At 43.0% G+C, this 14,675-nt stretch overlaps 1 protein-coding gene across 1 annotated transcript; it reads left to right on the top strand.

Annotated features, from left to right (window-relative positions):
* The first annotated feature begins 322 nt into the window (after positions 1-322).
* On the top strand, positions 323-13,788 carry CD9 (CD9 molecule). The gene is made up of 7 exons (XM_014938388.1): positions 323-476; positions 4,471-4,568; positions 6,695-6,769; positions 7,696-7,788; positions 8,379-8,468; positions 12,697-12,780; positions 13,446-13,788. Exons 1-7 carry the CDS (start codon positions 338-340, stop codon positions 13,509-13,511), a joined length of 645 nt encoding a protein of 214 aa, XP_014793874.1. The 5' UTR covers positions 323-337; the 3' UTR covers positions 13,512-13,788.
* Positions 13,789-14,675: the final 887 nt, after the last annotated feature.

The raw sequence follows: 14,675 nt of genomic DNA, 5'->3' as shown, positions 1-14,675 counted from the left end.
ATATGCTCGTACTTTAGTGTGAAGATTTTGGATTGCAGTCACCCAGAATAAAACAACGGGTGGAGGAGGTCGGTGGAAATACTGACACTTGGCACTTTTTGATAAACCTTGGGTATTTTCAGTAAAGAACAAGGATGGCATTGTTCTCGTGTGGCATTGGAGCTTAATATGTAAACATATCTGTCAACGAGATGCCTGGTGTCAGGAACTCTGTTTGTTCTCATTTGGGTATCCCCATCCTTTTATGCTGATTCTTTGTCACCACCTTTTTAAATAACCGCGCTGCATCCTGTGTTTACTTCTGATGTTGTCACTAATGGAGGGGTGAATGTATTAAATGGTATTATTTAACCAGGCTTACTTGTTCTTGCAGCTCGCAGGGACGGCAGTTCTTGCAATTGGACTATGGCTTCGGTTTGATTCGCAGACCAAAAGCATCTTCGAACTGGAATCCAACAACACGACGTTTTACACAGGTATGCTGGGAGGTGGCTTGGGGTGATAGAACACACTTCTGCGCCCTGATTTCCTGACTGCTCAGAAACCTTTGTCTTCCTCCAAGGTTAATGACAAAACAGCCCAAGACAGCCTCAATGGGGCAGAGAGTGGCTTCCCCTGGCTGGTACCGGGGGTCAGCCTCTGCCATGGGCAGACAGCAGCAGTGTCACACCATCAGTTTCTTGGCTTTCTATACATTGCCTATCACTTCAGCTTTTTCCCAGCTTAGACTCTCAGTTCTTCTTTGGTCACTGTTGGGTAAGTGCTTCATGGTCCCAGGGACTCCTGGTAGACGTGGAGGACTCACCTTCCTGAGGCTTCTCATGATGATTCAGCCAAGTTCCACTCTAAATGAGTAGTCACAAATGACATCCATAACTGTGTTTTAGGTTTTCTTCCCCCCAAAATGACCAACTTAAGCTACCCACAACTCTGTTGCCTCATATCTCAGAGCATATGTACTGTTGTCTAACTTACAGCCCTATGTATGCTAATTTATACTGGATGTAGTGATGCACAAATATCTTGGTCTATATCAGGATCTATTACAGGCAGCTTAGACCTGTGTAGCTTTAGCTAATCCAGGTGGAAGTTATTCATCAATATTTTCTGGTCTTGCAGGATCTGAGTCTAGGTTTGCTACAGGCACAGCCTGGGACGGCTTGATTGCCCATTAGGGCATAAACATACATGGGTTTGGTTTGCTGTTACAATGGCTTAGATTCATAGTGGATTCGGATTTTATCCAAACTGTAAGGTTTTGATCTCTACAGTCACTTTGAGGCTTGGGCAGAGGAACACATGCTTCTTTTAGTTGTCATTTGTAAGGGCTCAAACACTTTTTGAAACCAAGTAGCTGAGTTCAAAGACCTCAAACAGTTAGGAACAAAGCAAATTCAAATAGGTACCTTTTTTACATACATATCTGTCATCTTTGATGTGGACAATCCTTAAATATTTCACATCCCTGCAGCGCCTGGACCTGCCAGGTGCTGTACAGCATCACTAGCCACCCATCCACAGTGTGGTCAGGTTGGTCTTTCTCAGGAAAGCTGCTCTTCTGCTGAGCTACTCCATCTGTCACAACATCCAAACTGGTACCCGAAGGGTCAGTACAGGCTCTGTGAGGCGTATACTGGTTGGTGCAGCTGGAGTGGCAGCCTTGTAGTACCAGGGTAGCCTGTGCCTACAGGTAGTCCTGCTAGGAATGGTGTTAGGCTTGTTAGAGACTGTAGCTGAGGATATTGAAATACTTGTGCAACCTCATGGAAGAGTCCACAGGCAGGAGGACAGCTTTATCTGTGAGAAGCCTTGTATTTCACCCTTGGTAGGCTGGTGTGGTAGCAAACTGGGTTTATCTTGCTGCTGGCACGAAGATTTCCGGACGCTTTTAACTGGGCCTTGGAAAGGGAACAGAAATCCAAACTTAGCCATTGAGCTGAATATTTATAACAAGTCTGGTTTTGGGGTGTCTAATACAACTCTTTTGCCTCTTAAAACATAAAAGTTTTATGTTTTGATACTTAAGCCACCAGCTGAATGCAAAAAAACGGTGAAACAAGCCTACTTGAAATCTCTGTAGGTTAAACTGAGGTTTAAGAAGTTTAATAGGAATTGCTGGTTTGATGTACTTTTTTCTGGGAGGAGTTACTGCCTGCAGTTTCCAAGAGGAAGTTCAAAGAATGTGTTAATTGGCACCTACTGACAAAGCAAGTTACCTTGAAAGCTTTCTATATTACTGAAAATAAATTGAACTAAGAGGTTCTGATAGGTTTGGGTTTTGGTGGTGGTTTTTTCTTTTTCAAAAGAGAAAAATTTAGGCTGGGGTGGAAAAAAGTGCTGCTGGAATTTCCTGCTGATAAGAAATGGCAGGCTTTATCACTTACATAGGCTTAATCAAGTAGATTTTTATTTTGGCAGCTAATGCTATTAGTTTGCATCTAGAAAATATCATTGGCAAATTATTATGTATGGCTTACTGTAAATAGGATTGATTGGGTCCCTGAAGGCCAGAACTCTTTTTGTCTCTTGAGAGACGTGTCATACTAATGCTACCTGCTTTGTGCTGATCCTTTGTCTCACGTTTCACCACCTCAGTAACATTTTCTTACCGAGCTTTGGGAGCAGTTTTCCTCGCTACCTCCTGCTGCTCTCACCAGGTAGCAGCTGCAATGCTTAAGCTGGCAGTTTTCAAGCTTAAAAGGAGAGGATTTGGGCAAAATTGTGTTTTTTAGCCTGGAAATATGTTGACCTTTATGCTCCAACATGCTCGCTACCTAAATTCTGGGCAGAATGGTCTGCAGGCTCAGCCACTCAATATGGTTTGAAGGTTTGCAAAAGCAGAAAAGGCTGAGTGACTTGTAGTTAGAGAGGCTCTCAAGTTAGGCAACTGAAGTGTAGGTTTGTACCGCTGTGGCTGGTGGAATAATTCAGTGTTTCCTGATGCAAAAGCATTTGAACCTTACGATAGAGGATTATGCCTTTTAATACCCATTCTGATAGAGATAGTATGCTTCGAGGACTCTCAAGTTTTGATAAATCGCTAGTTCCAGTTGTCTCTAACTGTAGCGTGCTCTTCATTGGAAGATAAGTTGATAACTCTGGCTCTGAGCCAGTTTTAAAATGTGTCTTGTGTTTAGAGTTGGAAGGGACCTTAAAGATCATCCAGTTCCAACCCCCCTGCCCTGGGCAGGGACACCTCCCACCAGACCAGGTTGCTCCAAGCCCCATCCAGCCTGGCCTTGGACCCCTCCAGGGATGGGGCAGCCACAGCTTCTCTGGGCAACCTGTTCCAGTGTCTCACCACCCTCACAGGAAATAGTTTCTTCCTCATATCTAATCTAAATCTCCCCTCTTTCAGTTTAAAACCATTACCCCTTGTCCTGTCACTACCCTTCCTGACAAAGAGTCCCTCCCCAGCTCTCCTGTAGCTCCCTTCAGATATTGGAAGGCTGCTCTGAGGTCTCCCTGGAGCCTTCTCTTCTCCAGGCTGAACAACCCCAGCTCTCTCAGCCTGTCCTCGTAGCAGAGGTGCTCCAGCCCTTGGATGGCTTTATCTTATCCATTTTCTAAAACTTGTGAAACTGCAGTAGTGGTACACATTAATTGTTGTAATTTGAAGTTTTTATTTATCAGTACACTTCCCCACAAGTTTTGAGATGTTTGCTTTGAAAACCAAGCACAGCCTTTTTTTTTTCCTTTTTTTTTTTTTTTTTAGCTCAAGCAGGGGAATGTATGTAGCCCCCTGCCCTGGGCAGGGACACCTCCCACCGGACCAGGTTGCTCCAAGCCCCATCCAGCCTGGCCTTGAACCCCTCCAGGGATGGGGCAGCCACAGCTTCTCTGGACAACCTGTTCCAGTGTCTCACCACCCTCACAGGAAATAGTTTCTTCCTCATATCTAATCTAAATCTCCCCTCTTTCAGTTTAAAACCATTACCCCTTGTCCTGTCACTACCCTTCCTGACAAAGAGTCCCTCCCCAGCTCTCCTGTAGCTCCCTTCAGATATTGGAAGGCTGCTCTGAGGTCTCCCTGGAGCCTTCTCTTCTCCAGGCTGAACAACCCCAGCTCTCTCAGCCTGTCCTCGTAGCAGAGGTGCTCCAGCCCTTGGATGGCTTTATCTTATCCATTTTCTAAAACTTGTGAAACTGCAGTAGTGGTACACATTAATTGTTGTAATTTGAAGTTTTTATTTATCAGTACACTTCCCCACAAGTTTTGAGATGTTTGCTTTGAAAACCAAGCACAGCCTTTTTCTTTTTCCTTTTTTTTTTTTTTTTCTCCTCCTTGGAACACCTCGGTAATGAATCATAGAATCATTGAGGTTGGAAGAGACCCTTGGGATCATCGAGTCCAACCATCTACCCTACTCTTGACAAAATCTACAGCCTCTATTTGTGGAGTGACTAATTTCATACCTTGCTGCTGAGGTCTCAACTAACCTGTGTACCTGTCTCTCTTCTTCTCCCTAGGAGTTTACATCCTTATTGGAGCTGGTGCACTTATGATGCTGGTTGGTTTCTTGGGATGCTGTGGTGCATTGCAAGAGTCTCAATGTATGCTTGGCCTGGTAAGTGTTCAGAGTAGTGTTTAAATTGTTAGCAGTGTGTTATGGTTTGAGAACACCCATAACAATTTATTGTTGTTTAAACAGTCATTCTGTCACCCAATGACCCACACACCTGGGAAGGGGAACAGGGGAAAACCAAGGGTTGAAATATAAATAGATTTAATAGGATAAGACTAGATAATTAACACGAATAATACTAAAGAATCAATATTGATCCCAATACCTATATAAAATATACAAGAATTATATTCTGCCAAAGTTATCAGCAGGAAGCTGTGCGCTCCCAGCATTGGACAACAAATGTTGGATGCTGCAAGTGCTATGGCTTTGGGAGGAAGGGAGGGCCTCAGGGGTCCAGCACCGGGGCAAGAAGTTCTCTGGACCACTGCCATCAAGGGAGAGAGAACTACGCAGCAAACTTTCTAATTTGTGTTGAATTTGAAGTTCATGGTATGAAATAATCCTGTTGGCCAGCCTTGGTCAAGTGCCCGGGTCTTGCTCCTTGTGCCTGCACCTGACAGAGCTCAAAAACACTAAGACCTTGGATCCCGTGTAGCCTGGCTGGCTCTGAAGTAGAGAGAACTACGCAGCAAACTTTCTAATTTGTGTTGAATTTGAAGTTCATGGTATGAAATAATCCTGTTGGCCAGCCTTGGTCAAGTGCCCGGGACTTGCTTCTTGTGCCTGCACCTGACAGAGCTCAAAAACACTAAGACCTTGGATCCCGTGTAGCCTGGCTGGCTCTGAAGTAAATATTTTTGCAAATTCAGACACTGGAGTCTTCTAAAAGTGCAGTTTTCCCAAGCATTAGAAGTTAGTCCTGTGTCACTTAACCCGGGACACAGCATGATAAGAAAGGAAAACATCACCGTGCAGTTGAAGGGCAACAGATGCTGATTCTTTTGGCTCTCCAGTGTTTAAACTCATGTTCACCTACCTAATGCTGAAATGTTAAATATAGTTTCTATTTCTGGCCCTAAATTCAAATGTCCATGTTGTATTTGAGTTCAGGGTGACTCCAGGAGTTAGTGACACAGTCAGACATTGGCATATCAAGACTGGGAGTGTGTGTGAACACAGAACTAAAATGTTGATAAGGGTAGTGCTATTTATTAAACAGTTTGTCCTGAACTCTGGAGGCTGTGCAATCTTTAATCTTTGAGACCAGAGCTGTGGTATTTGATCCTCGAAACAACAAGCCTCTACTGTTCATAACCACAGGATGAGATCTTCTACTTGACAACTGCTTGGCGAGCCAATTATTGGAGAGCAACCTCATTGTTTTCAGACTGGAGGGGCCGGTGGAGCTTACTGGGTTTCATGCACATCTGTACACTTGTGGAACTACTCATCCAAATAACCAAAGACTTAGTTAATAAAAGACTACTACTATAGCCGGTGAAGGAACAATTCCCCTTCTGTGTCATGGGAGAAGATAAAGAAATTTCAAATATTTCTTGCAAAATGATGCCTATAACCCTTAATAAAAGACTACTACTATAGCTGGTGAAGGAACAATTCCCCTTCTGTGTCATGGGAGAAGATAAAGAAATTTCAAATATTTCTTGCAAAACGATGCCTCTAACCCTTTGTTGTACTTCTGTACATATCTCTTTAAAGTGCTTTTAAATGATAGTAGTGTTTTGGACCTGGTAGTCAATTAAACAGAGATGAGGCTTGCTTTATATTTTTTTTTTCATGGGATACAGAACAAAGAAATGACCATTAGATCTCTGGGAGTTGGTGGCAAGCTAGGTATTAAGTAATGACTCCTAAAGCAATAGGGATGACAAAACAGAGAAAAGAATTAGTGTCAGCTGTTGTGATCTGAGTGACCTGGGCAACTTCAAAGACTGAGGGAACAGATGATTGGTTTTAATTAACACTGATCAAAAAGGAGGTCTTCTGCTTGGAAAACACTGCCAAGCTTTCTGACGCCTCCTGGGGAGAAGTGCTGACCTAGTGCAGTGTGTCCTCTTTCCTGGTCTTACCAGTGTTTCAGACCCCCCCACTGGAAACTAGTTGAGTGACAGTCCCCACAAGGCTGTATGCTGGGGACTGGGCAGGCTTGCAAGTCTGATGCTGTCTTAATTGTCTTAATTAACGATGTGGTCTTTCTTTTCTAGTTCTTCATCTTCCTTTTTGTGATTTTTGCCCTTGAAATTGCTGCTGCGATCTGGGGATTTGCAAACAAAGAAAAGGTAGGTTGCTCGTAGAAGTTGGCAGGGTGGTGGGATGCTGGAACAGGTTGTCCAGAGAAGTTGTGGATGCCTCATCACTGGAAGTGTTCAAAGCCAGGTTGAACAGGGCTATGAGCAACCTGATGCAGTGAAAGACATCCCTGCCTATGGATTAGATGATCCTTAAAGGTGTCCTCCAACCCAAACTATCCTATGGTTCTATGACTGTGCCCTTAGAAAGTTAGCAGTCTACTGAAAACTATACCAGTACTGCTGAAATCTTGATTACCCAAGGAATTTTGGGGAAAGGAAGAAGGTGCATTCTAGGAAAACAATATAAGAAATGAAACTCTTCCTATTTGAAAAAGCAGAGAAGCCAGGACCCAAGAGATGCCTTCCAGGCAGTATCTGGTTGGTGAAACAAAGCAGGCCATCCATGAAGCTTTACTGTTCCTAGGTATGAGCTGGCTCAGCTATAGGCTGAATGTTTCTGCATTTGAAACCTGACAGATCTGGGCTGTCCCCTCACAAGTAGTCGATATTCTGTCTTGTTTCAAAATGAGGTGCTTAGTGATCATCAGGGTTGCTTTTCTGTTTGTATTACACAACAAGGGTGTATAGCAACTTCTGGGGTACAGAAATGAATAGGGAATACTTTTGTGTAACCAATGGGCAAAGACTTGGTTCTCTCACTCCACCTAGAAGATCAAGTCTTTGGAAGGGAAACTCTGAATCTTATCTGTTCAGGTGTGGCTTTTAAGGTGAGTGTACCAGTTAGGCTCACCTGTTCCGGGTGAGAAATGCTGTCCACCCTCTGTTTCTACATGTTAAAAAGATGGGTATTGTAGGTTGCAGGATTTTCAACCACTGACTTAGTCAAAACAAGCTTTGCATAATTAATACTAAGGTAAGACAGTAACACACCCCACCTCTTTGCTATCTTGTAGGTTATTGAAGAGTTAAAGGACTTCTACGTGGAAACCTATGAAAAGAGATCTCAACCAACTGCCAGAGAAACCCTGAAAGCATTTCAGTTTGCTGTAAGTACACATGGTTACACTTAAACTAGACAGCAGTGCAGCTTGTTCACACTGTGCTCCATGTCATCCAGTCCCTTGCACAGTTCTAGTACCTTACTAACTAGGAAGAAACCAAGGGAGTATTAGTAATAAATTGCAGAAAAGGTATTTTTGTATAATATTAGTGAATGCCGTATGCTTTTTTTTTTGTGAACCTCTGAAATGCATAGAACTAGTTCTTTTTTTCCTAAAACTCAGTAGCAAGCTGGGAAACTCTAGGTCTGTGGCATTGAACTAGAGGCACTGTAGTCTGCATACCTGTGTGCCTGTGAGGAGCTGAGCTTTGTGTCTGTGAGGAGTACGAGCTGTCACCAAAATGCACGTGTGGATACTCAATGGGATCTAGCTTTGACTTGCTAGAATCTTAGCCTTTAATGTAATAAGGGCTTTTTAAAATTAGGTTTGTATCAATCACATTGGGAGGACTTTTAAGCAAATTTGTGTAACGTCTGTAATAAAACCTAAGTGTAATCTGTTGGGTTTTTTTACCAAATACAGAGCAAAAGTGAGGATTCTTTAACCTGGTTTTCTTTTTCTGTTTTCTCTTGTAGCTAGACTGCTGTGGTCTTAAAGGAGCTCTGGAGCAGCAGTTCATGGACACCTGTCCAAAGAAGACCATGGTCGAGTCCCTTTCTGTAGTGGTAAGGCATGACTTAATTCACCGTCAGCTCTGCCCCACGAGTAGAATGAGAAATGTGCTTCTGAATAAACCCTTTCAGTTCATGGGAAATTCCCATGTCACCCTTAGCAACACATCTCTGTAATCAGTCTGGTTGTGGAAAATCAACATACTGTTACTGTGGAAAGAACAGGCAGGGTCAGCAGAAAGTCTAAACTTGCACAGGAAATGTGCAGTCTGTGTGTCACCAAGTTTTCTAGCGATGGACAGTGTAAACCAAAACTCAAAAGGGGGGGGAAAAAAAATAAATTAGAAAAAAATGGCTAGAGACCTCTGTTCTCCTGACTGCTCCTATCACCAAAGCACCTCCCTGGTGCTGCACAGGAGCTGCTGCCTCCCCGTTTTCTTAGGGAGAAGGAGAACATGGGGTGGGAGTAAGTTTTTAGCAAGGAAAAGGAAGGGGGGGTTAATACAGTGTTTACATGACTGTCACCATGAAGCCAACTCTCTGAATCAGATTCCCATGTTGAAATATTGCTGCAAAGGTGCCTGAGTGCCACGGAGAGCACGGGTACACGAGAGGCATCTTGTGTAGTTCTTAATGACCCCTTTTTCGTGTTATTCTTACAACCATCCTGTACTCTTGCTTTAGGCTCCAGGATGGCCTGTGTGAGACTTCCATAGAAAGTAAGGTTCTTACAATGCAGGAATTCAATTAGTGACTTGATATTTTTCAAATTACTTGTGCTCATCCTTTCACCACAGATGGGGGTTTTTTTCCTTCAAATATCTGACCCCATAAGACATGTCAGTCTATATTTAGACTGTGTTTAGTCTGCACATACAATATGCAGTGAGTTAGACTGTATGGGAGTACTTGGAGCAGCGTACTGGTTCTGTTGTTTGCTTTTATTTTGCTAAGTGTGTTTTAACTTCAGTCGTTGACTTAATCTTGTGATGTGTTTATGGCCTAGTCCCAACTGTAGGGAAAAAAAAAGAACACAAACAGTGGGGAGACTGCAAAATTAAAGGGATGTAATGGTGTGGCTGATCTGTGTGCCACAGTAAGAATTAGTACTGTATTGATATTCTGATTTAACTGATTAATTCCTGCTGTATAGCAACTTCTGGGGTACAGAAATGAATAGGGAGTACTTTTGTGTAACCAATGGGCAAAGACTTGGTTCTCTCACTCCACCTAGAAGATCAAGTCTTTGGAAGGGAAACTCTGAATCTTATCTGTTCAGGTGTGGCTTTTAAGGTGAGTGTACCAGTTAGGCTCACCTGTTCCGGGTGAGAAATGCTGTCCACCCTCTGTTTCTACATGTTAAAAAGATGGGTATTGTAGGTTGCAGGATTTTCAACCACCGACTTAGTCAAAACAAGCTTTCCATAATTAATACTAAGGTAAGACAGTAACACACCCCACCTCTTTGCTATCTTGTAGGTTATTGAAGAGTTAAAGGACTTCTACGTGGAAACCTATGAAAAGAGATCTCAACCAACTGCCAGAGAAACCCTGAAAGCATTTCAGTTTGCTGTAAGTACACATGGTTACACTTAAACTAGACAGCAGTGCAGCTTGTTCACACTGTGCTCCATGTCATCCAGTCCCTTGCACAGTTCTAGTACCTTACTAACTAGGAAGAAACCAAGGGAGTATTAGTAATAAATTGCAGAAAAGGTATTTTTGTATGATATTAGTGAATGCAGTATGCTTTTTTTTTGTGAACCTCTGAAATGCATAGAACTAGTTCTTTTTTTCCTAAAACTCAGTAGCAAGCTGGGAAACTCTAGGTCTGTGGCATTGAACTAGAGGCACTGTAGTCTGCATACCTGTGTGCCTGTGAGGAGCTGAGCTTTGTGTCTGTGAGGAGTACGAGCTGTCACCAAAATGCACGTGTGGATACTCAATGGGATCTAGCTTTGACTTGCTAGAATCTTAGCCTTTAATGTAATAAGGGCTTTTTAAAATTAGGTTTGTATCAATCACATTGGGAGGACTTTTAAGCAAATTTGTGTAACGTCTGTAATAAAACCTAAGTGTAATCTGTTGGGTTTTTTTACCAAATACAGAGCAAAAGTGAGGATTCTTTAACCTGGTTTTCTTTTTCTGTTTTCCCTTGTAGCTAGACTGCTGTGGTCTTAAAGGAGCTCTTGAGCAGCAGTTCATGGACACCTGTCCAAAGAAGACCATGGTCGAGTCCCTTTCTGTAGTGGTAAGGCATGACTTAATTCACCGTCAGCTCTGCCCCACGAGTAGAATGAGAAATGTGCTTCTGAATAAACCCTTTCAGTTCATGGGAAATTCCCATGTCACCCTTAGCAACACATCTCTGTAATCAGTCTGGTTGTGGAAAATCAACATACTGTTACTGTGGAAAGAACAGGCAGGGTCAGCAGAAAGTCTAAACTTGCACAGGAAATGTGCAGTCTGTGTGTCACCAAGTTTTCTAGCGATGGACAGTGTAAACCAAAACTCAAAAGGGGGGGGAAAAAAAATAAATTAGAAAAAAATGGCTAGAGACCTCTGTTCTCCTGACTGCTCCTATCACCAAAGCACCTCCCTGGTGCTGCACAGGAGCTGCTGCCTCCCCGTTTTCTTAGGGAGAAGGAGAACATGGGGTGGGAGTAAGTTTTTAGCAAGGAAAAGGAAGGGGGGGTTAATACAGTGTTTACATGACTGTCACCATGAAGCCAACTCTCTGAATCAGATTCCCATGTTGAAATATTGCTGCAAAGGTGCCTGAGTGCCACGGAGAGCACGGGTACACGAGAGGCATCTTGTGTAGTTCTTAATGACCCCTTTTTCGTGTTATTCTTACAACCATCCTGTACTCTTGCTTTAGGCTCCAGGATGGCCTGTGTGAGACTTCCATAGAAAGTAAGGTTCTTACAATGCAGGAATTCAATTAGTGACTTGATATTTTTCAAATTACTTGTGCTCATCCTTTCACCACAGATGGGGGTTTTTTTCCTTCAAATATCTGACCCCATAAGACATGTCAGTCTATATTTAGACTGTGTTTAGTCTGCACATACAATATGCAGTGAGTTAGACTGTATGGGAGTACTTGGAGCAGCGTACTGGTTCTGTTGTTTGCTTTTATTTTGCTAAGTGTGTTTTAACTTCAGTCGTTGACTTAATCTTGTGATGTGTTTATGGCCTAGTCCCAACTGTAGGGAAAAAAAAAGAACACAAACAGTGGGGAGACTGCAAAATTAAAGGGATGTAATGGTGTGGCTGATCTGTGTGCCACAGTAAGAATTAGTACTGTATTGATATTCTGATTTAACTGATTAATTCCTGCCAGTATATCCCTTTAATCCTCCATTTGGTCTTTCCTTCTGGACTGGATAAAGAACAATTAAAGAAAAAAGTTGTTCTCAGCAGCTCACTGTGGTATCCTGCTGGAATAAGTAGGGCAGGAGTTGGGATGAGACTCTTACCAGCCACCAGGCTTTTAAAGACTTTGACCTCTCTAAAACTTACTTGTTCTTTTTCTTGGCTACCATGTGTCTTTGGGGAAAGGACGGTACTTACCTTTGCAATTAAAGAAAAATTTAATTCACTGACCTGGGAGCTTCAAACTGGCAACCCTATGGATCTGCCTCACATGTATGCATGCAGCTCAAGAAATCCTGCCATTCCCCTGCATCGTGTGTTCATAAGGTGTCTGCAACATTACAAAATCACAGAATTATCTAGGCTGGAAGAGACCCTCGGGATCATAGAGTCCAGCCATCCACCCTACTCTAAAGTACTCCCCTACATCATATCCCCCAACACCACATCTAAACGGTTCTTAAACACAGCCATTACAACAGGATATATCAAGAATGGCTTCAAATCTATTTTAAGAAGGGCTGAGCAATACAGCAACTTAAATGCTGACAGCCAGGAATAAAAAGTGATGTCTGGTACAACTGCTGTTGGTCCTGGTCTACCTGATCAGCTGCAGGGGTTGAGAAGGGAATCATGCTGTAGCCAAAGCTAAGAGGTTTAAATACACGAAGAGTGGACTTCACGTCCTCTACCAACTTTTGTGTTGGAACATCTCTGGCTTTCTTTAAAGATGTGAAAATTAAAGGCCAGTTCGAAGCAGATTTCCAAAGATGAGTCTTCACCTCTAGTGGAAGCAGACTTGGCCGAGGGTGTAGCATCAGTCAGCAGACTTGAGCTCTTAGTGGGCAAGCAGAAACAAACTTTTCATATGTATGAAATGCTAATGAACAGTCTTTCTTTCCAGTCGTGCCCTGCTGCCATCGATGATGTCTTCAACTCAAAATTGAATGTGATTGGAGCAGTTGGCCTTGGCATTGCTGTAATAATGGTGAGTCTCTAGAGTCAGAGGGTAACTGTACCGCTGAAGGATATTTGGGGCAGAAATCTGTTGAAGGTTGCATGGTGTTCCCATCCCACCACTGACAAGTACTGGCAGGATCAGGGTGTGTGCTGCAGGGCCCCGAGGCAGTGCAGAGCGTGGGTTGTCATGGACCTCCCTGCTGCTGCTTTGCATTAGGATCTGCCTCCTTGTAGTTTTAGCAGTGGCAAAGTTGTATCGGTAGCGTGTGCCTACATGTAGGGCGAATATGTATTGATCATGTTGCCAGTCCACTTCTTAACCCCAGTATCTCTCATAGAGATAGAGTTTTTGTTTCTTTTATAACAATTGACGCTGCTAGAGAACTGAAATAACAGGGCTAGTAAGAAAATTTGCACTTGTTTTGTTTGACTTCTGGAGGGAAGTATGGCATGGATGCAAATACGCTGGGGTGATCGAAGATTTCTTAGGAGATATGGCAGTAGTTTATAGCTGATGTATTTGGAAGTTCTGAGGGTGAAGGGATTTGAGAAGGGACTGAAATTTGGAGGGGTTCTCTGCAGGACAGAGTTAAAATGGCTTCTGGGCCAAGAAGAGCAGGTACGCTTGTCCCCATGTTGACAGAAGACTGTGCTGTGGTCCCCTGACTTCTAATGTGTTTGCTTTCTTTACAGATTTTCGGCATGATATTCAGTATGGTTCTCTGCTGTGCAATCCGCAGAAACAGAGAAATGGTCTAAGAGCTAAAAACCCAAGACTGCTGCACTATAAAATCTTTGTCATTAACTTTAGCGTTCTGGAAGCATTTCTAAAAAGTTATATATTTGTTACCTTTGTAATGCTTTATTTGGTACTGATGTAGGTTTGCTTTAAAACAAGAAAGGTGCATCTGACTCAAGATGAATATTGTACATAAAATATCTGACTTTCTTGAAACTTATGTAATTTGGATGTAATTTATGTTGGAGACAATTTGATACTTAATAAAGAGTAAGACATATTGTATGTTGTGGGGGAGAAGGGACTTTACTATGCTTATTTAATCATTGTTTGATTCATGGCAGCGAAGTGAACTTGCATAACATCTAAGTTACATTACTAGGGCTTTAGTACAAAGCAGGAAATAACTTCTATGCCAATGCCCAATTTGAAGGGAATTCCAAGGATTGGAAGAGACTGTTAGAGCACGTTAAGGAGAAGGTATCGTCGTTCCTTGTTTCCTTGGTGTGCATGAGCAAAAGCAGTTCTTAATTACATTCCTAAAATATTACTGCTGTAACACTTTCCACTGCCCTCTTCGTGCAGGATGGCTAAGGGGGACTGTCATGGTGGTGGCATGTGGGCAGTGGTGCTTTGATGGAAAGAGGCTGGGCTCTACCCTGGAGCCAGCTGGACTTCCTTGTATCTGCCTGGCTGCTGACATAACTGTCCCCTGGCATGTGACACAGCCTTGCTCCCTTGACGAGGCAGATTCCCATCGTGTGTGCTCAGGATTTTTCTCACCGACTGCCTTTCTGCTTTGTTTCCCCAAAGCCAATGAAGTGCACTCAAGGGCTGTGCCAAATTTCACGTTTCCAAGCAGAAAAAAACCCAAAAACACCCCAAAAGCTGCATTAGAAGTTGCTGTAGAGCTCTGCGCTCGCTGTTTGAGCAGCAGCTAGAGCTGTGGCTGTCCTGTTATGGTTTAAAAAGGGATATGGGAGGGACCAGGCAGAGGGATTAGCATGGGACCTTTTAGCCTGAGGAGCTGCCCTTTTGTCTTGTTCTTCTACTCTAAATGGCTTTATAAGTGTATGTTTTCTCTAAAATCTCTTCTGCTGAGGGCTGCCTATTGGATCCTTACCAGCAAGTTGATGTGCTATAGCTGTATCTGGTGTTCCCCTACTGTGGTGTCTCAGCTGTGT

This window comes from Calidris pugnax, unplaced genomic scaffold (assembly GCF_001431845.1).
Source record: "Calidris pugnax isolate Ruff unplaced genomic scaffold, ASM143184v1 scaffold47, whole genome shotgun sequence".
NCBI lineage: Eukaryota > Metazoa > Chordata > Aves > Charadriiformes > Scolopacidae > Calidris > Calidris pugnax.
The sequence above is the reverse complement of the archived record's forward strand: the minus strand, read 5'-3'. Positions and strand labels throughout refer to the sequence as shown.